We start from the raw sequence: 15795 nt of genomic DNA, 5'->3' as shown, positions 1-15795 counted from the left end.
CCAGTGCTTTGCATTTTTAATAGGACCATGTAACCAGGCATCAGCAATTTTAACCTAGTGCAATTGTGCAATTTGCACAAAATCATTCTTGCAAGTCTAAGCACTCTGAAGCACTGTCTCTTCAGGGATATGTGTGGCCTTACCAAGGCTTTGGAAACTTTGAAGGCACATTTATGACACTTTGCATTTTATGCCTAACCCTTATGGTCTCAGATTATTAACCAAACTTGTGCGATTATGTTTCATGTCTCTTGTAAACCACCTCATGTGAGCAATGGACCCTGAAAAATGAGTTAAAATATTTTACATAAATAAACATGAAAAACAGCAAAGGAAGTTGCTAACAGTGTTCATCTATGACCGTGGCTCCATGTTGGGTCTCAGCCCTAAGCATCACTGAAATCAATGCAATCTGGCTCTAGAACGGTGTGTTTTAGGGATGTGAACACAAGTACTTCATTCTTGTCAGTTTAGTCCATCAAGGAACAATTTTCAAATCCCATGAGAATCCTTGCCTTTAGGTGAGAGCAATGCAAGAAGTTCTTTCTTTTTTTTCCTCATCAAGGTCTCCGTAGTGTATGCAGATCATGTTGGTGCAAGAAGAAGCAAACAATACCTCCATGCTTGTTATCTTTATGCAACAAAGCAATAGCCATCTCACTTTCAACTAACATCCACTATTTGAGTTATTTGTATTGAAGCATTTATTTGCATAATTGTGCTTAATTAGTGCAGTCCCATTCTTTCCTTTCTTCTTGTTGGGAGTGCCACAAAATACCCCTTGTTGGAAGTAGAATAATTGAGTGGTCAAGAGAACATTTTAATTCCTGGCCTGCTATTTGGTTGTGTCCATAGCCTAATGCTAACTTGGTATCTTACATATTTTGTACTTCAGCTCAAGACCCTATTTACATCCCCATCTTATACTTGTCAAGCAGACAGTGTGGATGGTGTAAATTGTGTGTGAAACAAGACCCAAAGATTTTACACAGTCATATTGGGAAGCTTTCCTGAGCTTGGTTTTCACTCAAAAATCTGCATATTTCTCTTGATCCCAAGACTTGGGAACTTCTGAAGAGCTACCTGTGACTTAGCTCAGAACTGACTAAGCTTCCTGAAGAGCTTCTGCATACTGCCCCTGATGAATTGCTATTAAAATTTTGGAGTGAAAATAATAATTGAATGTCAGTGAAAAGTTCTACTGAAAAGCAAGAATAAAGAATGAGGTTCCTCTTCTCTGTCCCCCAGTAACAGAAAAAAAAAAACCCAATCCCAAATCTCTTTTTCACACTTCTTGGTCATCTTAGGTATGTCAACTCCATGTGTGAGGGAACCCATGGGAAAAGTCGTTATGTAGAAGCTCCACCTATGTCCTCTGGCGTGGGAGGGAGACCTTGATGGCAGCACTTTGATCTATATTAGGTGGCTGGTTAGCCACCATTATAGTTTTCCTCAGTGTTTCTGATGTAGTATGATTCTGGGGAAAATTAGATTTGTGGGAAATTAAAATGGTGCCTCCTAGCCCCAGTCAATCCTTGTGCTTATCAGAACATGGATCAACAATTAAGAAAAGGTTTAGCTGAGGCATTAGAAGTGGGCCAGTATGGAGCCCTAGGCAGTTGCCTGAGTATGGCACCTAGACACTGGAGCCACTATTAGGCATTTGCATATGTTCTACAGAGGGCTTCTTTATTTTCTCTGAAGATGTTTATTGTTGACGTATTCCTTACTGTAGAATGTGTGCCAGTGACACATCTGTTCAACAAATATTTCAGGAAAGCTCATTGTTTATGACTTATGCAGTATACACTGTTTTCCATGTTGACTACATCCTCACAATTATTTATAGATTGAAACAGAAAAGGGAAAAACCTAAGAAGGAAATCTAAATCACAAACTCAACCAATCTCTGTAAACTGAGATGGCATTTGCTATAGATGCAACAGAGCTGCTAACATTTCCTTTGGCTAGAACAAGATGCCAGGGCAAGCTCTGTGTGGTACAGAGAAGCTGCCACTTACAAGGAATTCATCAGTTGCTCCCGGTCGAAAACACATATGTCCCAGGCTTTGTGGAGAAAGGAGAAGATCATCACTTTTACCCTTTGAGCCATAAATTACAAGGGTTCTCTTACACTCCTGTGGGTCTGGGGAATCTTCAGCAGTCTTAACCAGGACTCTCCATTGTCCTGGGGAAACAAACAAATAACACAATCATATTTATAACAGAAAGTAGGGAAATGTGAAGTGTTTTCCTTACTGTTTTGAATAAATACATTTCAGCAATGCTATGCATAAGCATGACATATTTGAAGGCTTGAGCTCATACAGTTACAGTATTGGGATGATTATTTGCAATACAATACTATAAGGTGGTAAAAAGAAAACCTTCCTGATATCTGGTACATTGTACTCATGTATTATGCTGAAGTTTTCATAAATTTGTTATCTGCTGTCAAGTCACCTTCAATTTATGGAGATCCCATAAATGAGAGCTCTTAAAAAGATCCTGTCCCCAACAACCCTGCTAAGCTCTTGCAAAATCAAGAGGGAGTCACACCATCTCACATTTAATTTTCCTCTTTTCCTGCTGCCTTCCACCTTTTCCAACATTATTGTCTTTTCCATGTCTTCTCATGTGTGTCCAAAGTAAGACAATATCATTTTTCCATTTTTGCCACATTTCAAAATGAATCTTTTTTTCCCCTCTGTCAGCTTTCTTTACTGTCCACTTTCACACCTGTACATGGTGAATGGAAATACAATAATGTTAATTATCTTGGTCTCCAGTGACACATCCTTACACTTGATGATATTTTCTAGTTCCTTTATTGTTGCTGTTCCAAATCTCAGCCATCTTCTAATTTCTTGGCTGCAGTCTACATTAGGATTGATGATCGACCCAAGGTATACAATATCTCTATTTCAATTTCTTCACTGTCAATGTTAAAGTTGTGCAGTTTATCTGTAGCCCTGATTTTGGTCCTCTTAATGTTCAGCTGCTTTGGCACTTTCTTCTTTCATTCCCGCTAAAAGTCATTTGAAGTCATTGCCACTTTCTGCCAGTAAGCTGGTACCATCTGCCTAGATTATTGACATTTCTCCCACCACCAGTTTTCACTCCTCATTCATCTGAGTCTAGTGCAGATTTCTGTATGATGTGTTCTGTGTACAGACTGAAGAGATAAAATGCACTCTTGTCTGACACCTTTGCCTATAGGCAACTATTCTGTCTCTCCATATTCTGTCCTAACAGTATCTTCTTGTTCACAATACAAGTTACACATCACATAAATCAAGTGCTGAGGCACACCCATTTCTTTCAGAACAACTCGTAGTTTCTCATAATCTACACAGACAAAGGCTTTGCTGTAGTTGATAAAGCACAGCATAGACTGATCTTCTTCTGAAACTCTCTGGTGAGCTCCAGTACCTGTAGGATATTTGCAATGTGGTCTTAAGTTGCCTCTTCCTTTTTGAAATCCAGCTTGAACATAATTCATTCGCTACAAGGTAAAAGGCCTTGTTGCAACACTTTGAGCATCACTTCGCTTGCATGGAAAATCAAAACAATGGTCCTGTAGTTACTAGATTCTTTGACATCTCCTTTAAATAATATATGCAAAATCAAAAACTTATCAGTGGTGCTTTATGCCCCCATGACATATTCAGTCTAAAAATTAATGACAAAATCTCTATTCTTAGCTCCATTTGTGTTCTTCATTCTAGTTTCCCTTCCCTCACTCCATGCTCCACCTTCAGACCTTCTTCTTCATATTGGTTAGTTTGAATGTCCAGGTAATCTATAGTCTGATGAAGATGGACCCTGATGAGAACAGATTATCATTTCAGGGCATTCTGTAGAGGCAGGGGTTCCAAGTGGCTATCACAATTTTCATGGAGCAAATAATGCAAGGGAAAAGGATTTAGTCCACCTTGCCCTGTGCTGTATTCCCAGTAAGTTCTCTCTTTTCTTCACAGTTTTTATTAAAATTTGCAAGTAATTTCATCATTGTTGTAAGCCGCCCAGAGACCTTTGGGTAGAGTGGGCGGCATATAAATTAAATAAATAAATAAATAAATAATAAATCATACATGGGTCCCAGAAAGCATCCCTGCTAAGGACACAATAGGCCTCTTGGGAAGGGAGGTGTTTATAGACTGGTGTTGTTGTCCTGGAATCACAAAGAAAGGGGTGGAAGACATGTTGTTGACCACTCATATCTCATTTTAACTGAGGGAGCATCACACAGTTTTGAGGCTTCCTTGAAGGGACACTGTTCATGGTACACAGAATTGTGCCAAGGGGCATGTAGGGAGCTGCTGCATCCTGTTTGCTCTTCTAAACCAAGCAGAAGCAGCTCCCCAAGATTTAAGCCAATGACCTGTCTTATATCACCAAGAACACGGATGGAGTGGCAAAAAGGCAGCTTGCCAGATGTTGCTGAATGGTATATCTCACCCCATTGGTTTTTGCTTGTGAACCTCATTAGAACCTATGTATTGTATACATCAGAAACATGAGGTATTAAGGATACTTTTTTGGTCCTTATGCACCTGTTTGTATTGGAAGAGAGGAGGAGATTGAAAAAATGACATAATCTTTCTGTTAGGACTGTAACCTTTGAGGCCCCATCCCCCACCAGTTTAAAGACACCTAACCATGTGACCAATAAGTTGTAATAAGATGAATTTTTATGCCCAAGTCTGTTGGGTCATGAGCAAGGAACACTGTCTTTCCTCTCAACATGGAAAAGAATGGGCTTTCAATATAAGCCCTAACCGAGACACTGAAGAGTGGGCTAGCCATGCCCTTTTCTATTGTTGCTTTGACTGACTGGTTTGAGAGGCTCAGCAGACCCAGTGCTGCCCATGGGCTCCTAATGCACAACAGAGAACTACCCAGAGATGCTAGACTTGGAAGCTATATAGCTTAAGTCGGCATTATTTCTGGAAACTCTTTGAACATCCTGATGAACTCTGACCTGAAAGTGCTTCTGCTGTCATTTCACAATGTGTTTTCACTTGCTTGCTGGGGGAGCTGTCCCTGTTTATTAAAAGACAGTGATGCCGGCATAAACAAAACAGTCCTTGCATCTACTCTCATAGGAACCTATGACTCATTTTAGAATTGAACGGCAAAGACTGGAAGAAAATGCTCAGTGAGAAGTCCCTTCAACTGAATGACCAGACATGCTGCTTCCATTAATCATTATCAGACAATATGTCTGTATTTTCCATGAGATCAGACACTTTGCAGAAATGATTACCTTGAAAGGCAGTCATTTGTTTTCTCTTATTTGTCCACTTAAGACTAGAATGATATGTGAATTCAAGTACTCCATCAAGGCAATATAAAGTACGGCTTACCTCTAGTAAATGGTATTGATGCATTCCTGTTTTCTAAAACAAAAAGAACAACATCTTATTCTCTTTCACAAAACAGATTCCACATTCTTTAAGTTTAATCAGCAACTTGGTACCTAGATAATAATTAGAGTGCAAGTGATCCTTATTTTCAGTACTTACTTCTGGCAATTAGCTCTCTCTCTGTTTTCCCATCATCCTGGTACTCATCTAGCCATCTTCCATTGTAAAAAAAGGAAGATAATTACAGTGAAAGCAGTTAGTAATTAGACTTAGTACATTGAAACCCTACATTATTTTATCCATTTTAAACAAAGTTTTTAAGTATCACTTGTCAAGTTACATATTATCATGACAGACATAAACAAGGATAGCTCCACATAATAATGGCACCCTGCACAGATTCATTTATTACATTAAATAATTAAAGCCTGCATCAATTTTAAATATCAACATTTGAGACAGAAATGTGGTCATCAGGCTCCCAAGGGGGTGGGGGCTGACATGGGAGAAGCTCTTCAAAGTCTGGTAAGATATATGTGGCCCAAATGTCTGGAATTGCCCATTCCTGAATTCAGTTGACATGACTGGAGGACTGGACAAGCAAAAAAAGGGGTTTTGCTAATAGCAAAAGGAGTGTCAAGTGCAGAGGACTATCTATATGCAAGAAAGTTCAACAAAATTAGTGTTAGGGCAGATTCATATGGAATCCACCCGTATTGTTGCAATCACCAATACTGCACCTTAAGAAGTGGCTAAATGTGTTCCCTTTATCAGGTCACAGTTTAGAATCTGACAGCTTTATTACAGTCTCATTGAATTTAAAATCTTCAAATATGTTTTCAAAGGCAACCTCCATGCTCAGGTAACATTCAGATTGTACTCATGCACTGCACGAATACAATCTGAATGTTACCTGAGCATGGAGCGCTGTAGCCAGGTTGCCTCTATCCAGAATGATCTGTGGCTGCAAAGCAGCCTTTGCTGATAATAGCTGCTTTGAACCATGGATGCCATGTAGGACTCAAGTGCAAAGCTGGGATCATCAGCACCTCAAACGACAAATCTGATCATTCACTGGGAGTTATGCTGGATCATTAACAAAGATTTACTACATTTTGCACTAGAAGAACAGCATTGACAGCACCTCTCTCCTGTCAGAGGGTTGTCCTTTCAGAAAACTGAGCTTTCATCAAATGTATGAACTGATTACTGACACTGATTCAGCACTTCTACTATATCACCAGGATGATATAAGAAGGAGAACAATAGATGTAGGAAGCATTGAGAGGCCAGCAGATGGCCTCATTCAGCAGATTGATGTAAATTTAGAATTAAAATCAAGATGGAATCCTGTGGAAACCCATGGTATAACTGCTACAAGGCCCAGCAGCAGTCTGCTAACAACAACAACTGGAACAGCTGTCCAGGTAGAAGTGGAACCAATGAAATTCATTGCCAGGCCAGATAAATTATTTCTCAGGGAACCTTGTCTATCATGACTCATCTTGCCACTGAAGAAAACCAACTAAATTTCCCAGAAACTCAAAGCTTCTGAGGGACACTTTGGAAGGCATTTATTAACTTCATACCTATTACAGGGAAAGACAACTTCATTTTCTCCATCTTCTCCTTCATGAAATCTGATGACAATCTTTTCAAGAAACCATCCACTGCCTGGGATTCAGTGATTAATAATAATAATAATAATAATAATAATAATAGTAATAGTAATAATAGTAATAATAATAACAACAACAACAACAACAACAATAATAATAACAATAACAATACTACTACTACTACTACTACTACTACTACTACTACTACTACTACTACTAATACTACTACTACTACTACTACTACTAATACTAATACTAATAATACTAATACTAATACTAATACTAATACTAATACTAATAATAATACTAATAATAATAATAATAATAATAATAATAATAATAATAATAATAATAATAATAATAATAATAATAATAATAATAATAATAATAATAATAATAATAATAATAATAATAATAATAATAATAATAATAATAGTACTGTTACTGAGCAGAAAGAAGTTGAATGTCTCAGCTGGGGGAAAAAAGGTCATTCAGTCATATTGAACTTAATTAATCAGGACACAGAAATTAACATAGTTCCCTTGAGTAAAAGCCATAATTAATCCTCTTAATGCTTTTCCCCCCTCAAAAGAAAGAAACCATTAGGTTTAAGGTAAGATACTTTGTTTGCAACAGGTTTAATGGAACTGGTGAACAGCTAAATGTTTTTCTTTTGATCCCCATCTTAGAAGCCACATGGCATAAGGATGAATAACTCAGTATTTTTGCCTTTGATAAGAGTTTTTTATCATGCTAAAGAAACTCAAGGAGAGTTAGGACAATATGTTTTCATTACCCTGTTTTTAGAAGCTCTCCAAATTATTATTTTTAATATAATCAATGCTCTGTTGCTATTTATTTGATTGAGATGTCCCTTGTTATGGGATGTTGCTCTTTCCTATCAGCCAAATTACATTATATCTCATGCATGGAATTGTGGGGCATGGTTTTTTGAGGGGTGGGGGTGGGGGTAAAGCTAGTGTTGTTTTAGGATTATGGTTAAAAATTTCACATAGCAAGTATTGCATTTCCTGAAGCCACTGAGAACTTTTATGTACTCTCTGAATAGGATCAACCTATTGATAACCACTCTATGCCACTTCTGTTTCTTCTTATCAGGATTCACCAAAAATGGCTTGAGCTATTGTTTATCTCAATGCATAATCTTGCCAACAAGTTTGGAAAACTCAACAGTGGCCAGAGGACTGGAAAAGATCAGTCTACATCCCAATACCAAAGAAGGGCAGTGCCAAAGAATGCTCCAACTACCGGACAATTGCACTCATCTCACACGCCAGCAAGGTTATGCTCAAAATCATACAAGGTAGGCTTCAGCAGTATGTGGACCGAGAACTCCCAGAAGTACAAGCGGGATTCCGAAGGGGCAGAGGAACTCGAGACCAAATTGCCAACATGCGCTGGATTATGGAGAAAGCCAGAGAGTTCCAGAAAAACATCTACTTCTGCTTCATTGACTATGCAAAAGCCTTTGACTGTGTGGACCACAGCAAACTATGGCAAGTCCTAAAAGAAATGGGTGTGCCTGACCACCTTATCCATCTCCTGAGAAACCTATATGTGGGACAGGAAGCAACAGTTAGAACTGGATATGGAACAATGGATTGGTTCAAAATTGGGAAAGGAGTACGACAAGGCTGTATACTGTCACCCTCCTTATTTAACTTATATGCAGAATACGTCATGCGGAAGGCTGGACTGGAGGAATCCCAAGCTGGAATTAAGATTGCAGGAAGAAATATCAACAACCTCCGATATGCAGATGATACCAATCTGATGGCGGAAAGTGAGGAGGAACTAAAGAACCTTGTAATGAGGGTGAAAGACGAGAGTGCAAAAAATGGTCTGAAACTCAACATCAAAAAAACTAAGATCATGGCCACTGGTCCCATCACCTCCTGGGAAACAGAAGGGGAAGATATGGAGGCAGTGACAGATTTTACTTTCTTGGGCTCCATGATCACTGCAGATGGAGACAGCAGCCCCAAAATTAAAAGACGCCTGCTTCTTGGGAGGAAAGCAATGACAAACCTTGACAGCATCTTAAAAAGCAGAGACATCACATTGCCAACAAAAGTCCGAATAGTCAAAGCTATGGTTTTTCCTGTAGTGTTGTATGGAAGTGAGAGCTGGACCATAAAGAAAGCTGACCGCCGAAGAATTGATGCCTTTGAATTGTGGTGCTGGAGGAGACTCTTGAGAGTTCCCTGGACTGCAAAGAGAACAAACCTATCAATTCTAAAGGAAATCAACCCCGAGTGCTCATTGGAAGGACAGATCCTGAAGCTGAGGCTCCAGTACTTTGGCCATCTCATGAGAAGAGAAGACTCCTTGGAAAAGACTTTGATGTTGGGAAAGTGTGAAGGCAAGAGGAGAAGAGGACGACCGAGGATGCGATGGTTGGACAGTGTCATCGAAGCAACCAACATGAATTTGACACAACTCCGGGAGGCAGTGGAGGATAGGAGGGCCTGGCGTGCTCTGGTCCATGGGGTCACGAAGAGTCGGACACGACTAAACGACTGAACAAACAAACATAATCTTGACTGGGACCAACAAAAAAGGGCCATTAGTAAAATGCAATACTTAGTTGAGACAGTTTTGTTTGTATCTTTGTTTTTAAAAAATATGTAGTTAAGTATTAAACTTAGGGGCGTTGTTTGTAATTCTTCAGGTGGCTATGGATTAGAATCCCTACATTTTAGCTTTAGGTGGCTTTACTACATTTTACCATTTTGGGAATCACTCACTGCACCTCAAAGCCTCAAGGTCATGAGTCACCTGTGCATTGCAGGCTTAATTCTTTGCAGATTCTGTAACAAAATACGACTACAAAAAATTGAAATGTCCTTTCCTAAAGAACAGGGGGTAGCTAGTTTAAAAGTTGAACATTTCCTTAATGGAACACTCTGACTCTTAGAATGATTGTTCACCTTTCACAAAAAAGAACCAGCCAGCTACAAGAACACATAGCACAGGTCAGCGGTCAACCACCACCCCATTCCCAGCATTTATTCCATGACTATCTATTCATATCTGTTACTACACATTAGTATTTACGTTATGCAAATACTAGAAACACAATTGGCACTGAGATAGGAGGGGAGGCATCCAATGAAACAAAATAAAATTTGTTTAAAAGCAGTCAATTTATTATAAACCTACACCCCATGTTTTTCTTATCATAGAAAAAATTGGTTTTCTTACTTTACTTGAGAAATAAATGCCTCAGACGTGTATATACAACTCTGTCTTGTTAACAGCTCCTTTAATTCTTGAAACATTATTTTGTTCATGAAATGTTGAAATTATGCTACCAAGCCAACTGAGTTTTGATAAATCTCATTGTTTGTGATAATGATATGTATTTAATTATTGTCATCATCAGTCAAAGGAATACATATAAGATGTGCCTCTAGGATAAGCAAAGGATTAGGTCCAAATTCACAGCACATATAGAGGTCATGCTTGCCACTTAAACCCTGCATACTGATTTGCAATGTGCCCTTCCCCAATATGGCTGGAGAGCACGGTAATTGCCATCAAACACATCTGGAGAACATGAGGTGTGGAAAGATGTTTGTAATATTTCAAGAGGTTGCCTATTTGTGTAAGCATGCAATATATATGTGCTGAGAACAACAACTAATCCTGGTGGGTGTCCAACCACACCTGATGGACATCTACCACAAGATCTGTGTGTGTGTTTTTAGGAGGCTTGTGAAGGACAAGGATTAAATTTGCCTCTTCCAAAACCATGAGCCAGCCATGCAAAGCAAATAGTAATAGCAACATAGCTGAAGATAAGAGGTCTTCTAAAAAAATTGAACATAAAGATGTATACAATTATTCCCAAATTGATAAACTCCATGTTCTGTTCAGCAAATATTCTCACCGGAGGTTAACATATGAAACGGCACAGAAGAAAATAGATTCTCGTACAGATTGTGAAACTGATCTAACAATAGGAAAATAGCTCTACCTGGACCATTTCCATCATGGCTAATGAGAATTTTATTCAGAACTCCAAGAGACACAGCCATCATGGAGAAAATATCAGTCTGCAGAAACAAAAAAATAAGAAAAAATGGCAGAAGGCAAAGATATAAAGCAGGTGCAGTCCCATTAAAGTAATTTTTATTATGCAATATATGCTGTACGCAATACTAAGTGTACACAATTGTGCAAAACAGGTTTATGAATGAATATATTGCGTCTTAAAAATTATTATATTTTTATTTTAAGGATGTTTTATGAGTCAGCAATGAGTTTTAATAAACAGGCTTTGCATAACAAGGTGGACTATGGTATTTGGTGTATATTCTTCCCCTTCAGGATTACTTTCTCTGAATATCTTAAAGTTTTTTTTCGTATAAAACCGAAAAAAGAGGTATCTGGTATAATCTCCTGTCTCTTCTTCCTTTACAGTATCTGCTCTACAGCATGCAATTGAGGAAGAAATGACTGAAAGTTAGATGTTGCCTCTCCTCCTTTACTTTGATAGCAGGGTCCAATGAGGGCCAGCAATATAAAGATGAATGCACATTTCTTCCACCCATTTGTTAAGCAAGGGCACCTTTCCAGATAATACTGCAAGTTGTTTGAATAACAGTTCAGGATTTAGTGTCAGACTTTACACCATGATAAATGGCATAATGGACATAAAATATTATGTGCCCATAGAACAAAAATACTTAGCTACATTCTCTCACTACATTCAGAACAATTCTAATTCTTATTTTTAATGTTAGTTTGCTGCCTACCTCTCAAAGTCCATGGGCACTTCATGAATATAAAACTATGAAAACAAGGACAGCCACTTATATCACCAGTTACAAACATTACAATCAAAACAGGTAAAACAGTCAAAACTGGAATGAAATTGTTGAAACATTAGAAAATTGCAACGAGTAGAGGATGCTAAGAGCCAACAATAAACAGCGGCATCAGCCATAAAGCTGAAGACTCAATGCCTGCCAGAAGAGGAAGTTTCTGAAAATTAATATATAGAGTGTTTTCCCATTGGCACTGCACAGTAAGCTTTACCTTCAGCGAAAACAAAATAGATCCTCAAGTACAGTAGCTTGGGTCGAAGTAATTTGGATGCATTAAAGAACATGAACTGCCAATTAATCGCTAAATAGTTGCTCAAAAGTTTTCTTTACCTGACCACGTTGAAATTTGACATTGTTAGTCTTTGAAGTTTGAAGTTTCCGTTTTCCAGAATCTCCTCTGCTTCCAAAGAGGGTGATGTAGACATTAGATTTAGTTTCTGCACCAGGATTTGATCCAGTATATACACTGATCTCATACAATACCACTGAAATGAACACAAAAAGCAGTTGTGGCCAGGTATATACAGTATTGGAGCCACAAAACACAGCATCCACACCAGAATCAAAGAACATGCAAGACTGCAGATTAAAGCAACTGGAAAAATCGGCAGTAGCTGAACATGTCCTGAAACAAGCTGGACACAAAATCCTATTTCAAAACACAGATACACAGGACAACACCAGCAATCATTATGTTAGACTGCACAGGGAAGCCACTGAAATCCACTGAAATCCATAAACTTCAGCACAGCTTTGACAAAAAAGAAGAAAGTCTAAAACTCACCAAAGCCTGGCTCCCAGCACTGAAAAATACAGCCTGCAAAAGGTCAACAAACTCTACCCAGCCACAAGGACCAGTGATCACTGCACACAAAAGACCAGCTAATGACACCCATCAATCACAGTGACAGATAATTTCTCCCCCTTATCACAACAATACACCCACAACAAAAAAAAACACTGATCACCACAATCACCCAATCTCCTGAAAAGGACAAAAGCTGATCCCAGTTATAAATAATCAACTATCCCACTATCTACACACTGTGTAAGTTGCAAAGTCAACTTCTCTATGTCGACCTTCAGTCCTAATGCTGACAAATGGACGGTATCAAGGACATGTGTTTACCAGCTTGTGACTTCTACTCAGCAGCCAGGACCAAGTTATTTCACTCAGCGGTCAGGACCAAGTGTGAACGAGTAAATGGGTAAACAGTGAGAAAACGTTGATGGCCTGACTGGGTGCCATCATGAAAACAAGCATCCAGCCAACTCTCTGTATGTAACATGTGAATAACAGAGTCCAAGAAAGCCATACGGAATCTACTTCGAGTACGCCTTCAAAATCAAGGATTCTTTTTTTTGGGGGGGGGGTATTGAATTCAATAGCATAGCCGGTAGCTATGATAGAGAGTACCCAAGTATTAAACATGAAGGAACACCAATTGGAAAGATGAGGAGCCAGAGGACTGGTCAATGACAGAAAAGTCAGGCACAGCAAAGAGACCACTTGGTTTTGCGGTCCTGCCTGCAGATTTGTTGGTCAGGTTGCTGCCTGCCCACATGTCTAGAGGGTGGTGGCTGGTAACTTTGGGGTTGAGGCCTTTGATGTCCCTGGTATACTTTAGGCTGGTAGGAGCATCACCAGGTACTTGCAGTTGTTACACTGCAAATGACCGTGCCACCTTCTGAACCTTGAGCAGGTTATCAAGAATAACATCAGTTTTCTGACTAAAAGCCGTACACCAACAAACAGCAGATCCTCAACCTGTCAGTTGTTTGGATGCTGGTTTAAGGCATGTCGAGCAGCAATGCACTCATGACGTGCCCGTCCCATTGCCTCCTAGTGATATGGGAGGCCTTAACTGTACAGATGCACAGGAGTTACCCACAGAATTGGCAATGCCAAATTCAATAAGTGGTGATGATAAAGCAAAGCAAAGCAAAGTGTGCTGCTTATATACCGCCCCATAGTGCTTCAAGCACTCTCTGGGCGGTTTACAAGTTAATTATGCAGGCTACACATTGCCCCCCCTCGCAAGCTGGGTACTCATTTTACCGACCTCGGAAGGATAGAAAGCTGAGTCAACCTTGAGCCGGCTACCTGGGATTGAACCCCAGGTCGTGAGCAGTTTTGGCTGCAGTACAGCGGTTTAATCACTGCGCCACGAGGCACAGATAAGCACCCATGGCAGAGGAGTAGTTGGCGACATGGCAGCCAGAAAATAAAAATGCCGACTAAATAACTCCTTATCTCTTAACGGTAAAGGAGGGTGACTAACTGCAGCAACTGACATTAATACAATTGAAAATAGCAAATAAATTAGGTTTTTACAGAAGTCCTGCCTAAAGAGAGAGGTTTTGAGTTGCCTCTTAAAAACACGCAGTGAGGGAGCCAGACAAATTTCTGGGGGGAGATCATTCCAGAGGTGAGGGGCCACTGCCAAGAAGGCCTGCTTTCCTATTCTCTCTTTTTGGCTCTACTTTGGACGTTTGGCCCCTCAGCCACCCCTCTTGACTAAGGCGAGTGGGTAGGTTTAGGTGGGAGGAGGTGTTCCGCCAGATATTGAGGTCCTAAACCATTTAGGGCTTTAAATGTCATCATTAATACATTGAAATCAATGTGGAAATGAATGGGCAGCCAATGCAGGGCAGCCAGAGTAGGGGAGATATATTGATGTTTTCTCACCCCAGTAAGAAGTCTGGTTGCCGCGTTCTGCACTATTTGAAGCTTTTGCATCAATCTCAGTCTCAAAGGTAACCCCACGTAGAGCGCATTACAGTAGTCTAATCCTGAGACTACAAGTGCATGGAGCAGAGTGGTGAGGGCCCCTACATCAAGATAGGAACACAGCTGGGCAATCCGCCAAAGATGGAAATAGGCGGTACGGACCACTAATGCTACCTGGGTCTCCATGGTAAGCGCCAGGTCAAGATGGACCTCCAGACTGTGAACCAAATTCTTTGTGGTGAGAGCCACCCCCCAAAAAAAAAAACAGAGAGGGAGTTCCCGAAACCACTGACGTTGGGGCCACCCACCCTCAGGACATTTGTCTTGTCTGCGGTTCAGCCTCAGGGATTATTTTTGAATTCCTGTCAAAAATAATTCACACTTCCATGTGCATCATGTAGTCACTTTTTTTAAAAAAAACTGACTCAAAACATGCTAAATCCAATTCAAACATCTTTTTTTTCCTGGTGCAACCATGCTCTTAGCTAACACATCCAGGCACAATCAGTTAAGAGACATTTAAAAGCTAATTTGGGGATGCGTATAGAATTGTGAGATTTTTTTACTCTCAACTCTGTATGTATGGAAAAGTAACAGCAGCTGCCATACCGAAGTCAGTTACATATAATCCAACTGCCTCTCCATTCATTAATAAACAAGCACTTGGTATGAAGTATTCCTTCTTCAAATTCACCTTTTCATTCAGACTTTTCACACTGGCAACTGTGTTGCAACCTTTACTTTTTTAATTGGTTCATGGCTGTTTGTTTTATGCATGATTACATTACAAAATATTTTCCTGAATTATACAAACAGTTGCCTTTGAATTATTGCTTTTCATCATTTCCACTTTTGAATACATCATTTTAGGTATGGCAAGTTATACAATACACAAGAAGACTAAAAAGGAGAGGCAAAAAGGGAGCAGTTGAGAAATGAGACACAAACACTGCACTGACGGGCATATTTACTGCATATGTGGCCATTTAATGGCGATAAACTAATCCCCCTAAAATCAGGGGTATTCTTAGCATTGTCTTTATTGGCTTGAGAACTACAAGTGGAGCTTTTGTGTGCAGTAGCAGATTTACTCAGATGTCAGGTTCTGTTAACACTGATCCCTTGGTATTAGATGGCCCTTTGATATTAATGCTAAAGCTGCTCTGAGTCTCTGCCTGTTGAAGAACAGGTATGCTGGAGGTTGCACAGCTTATAGAATGAGA

General features: G+C 39.6%; 1 protein-coding gene across 5 annotated transcripts in view; it reads right to left on the bottom strand.

The window, feature by feature from the left end:
• The window catches only part of RP1 (RP1 axonemal microtubule associated), a 276632-nt gene that overhangs the window by 92147 nt on the left and 168690 nt on the right, over positions 1-15795 (bottom strand). For 4 of the 5 annotated variants that reach the window (XM_072998925.2, XM_078393749.1, XM_020795975.3 and 1 more), the window contains 6 exons: positions 12172-12326; positions 10989-11067; positions 6959-7043; positions 5529-5584; positions 5370-5402; positions 2022-2188 (listed from right to left, as the gene is read on the bottom strand). In XM_072998925.2, the coding sequence (XP_072855026.2) occupies positions 2022-2188; positions 5370-5402; positions 5529-5584; positions 6959-7043; positions 10989-11067; positions 12172-12326 (575 nt within the window). Of the gene's footprint in view, positions 1-2021; positions 2189-2502; positions 2740-5369; positions 5403-5528; positions 5585-6958; positions 7044-10988; positions 11068-12171; positions 12327-15795 lie in introns of those variants that run through there. The other variant, XM_072998928.2, reaches the window with a different exon arrangement.

This window comes from Pogona vitticeps, chromosome 4 (assembly GCF_051106095.1).
Source record: "Pogona vitticeps strain Pit_001003342236 chromosome 4, PviZW2.1, whole genome shotgun sequence".
NCBI classification, from domain to species: domain Eukaryota; kingdom Metazoa; phylum Chordata; class Lepidosauria; order Squamata; family Agamidae; genus Pogona; species Pogona vitticeps.
This window is presented reverse-complemented; position numbering and strand designations above follow the sequence as displayed.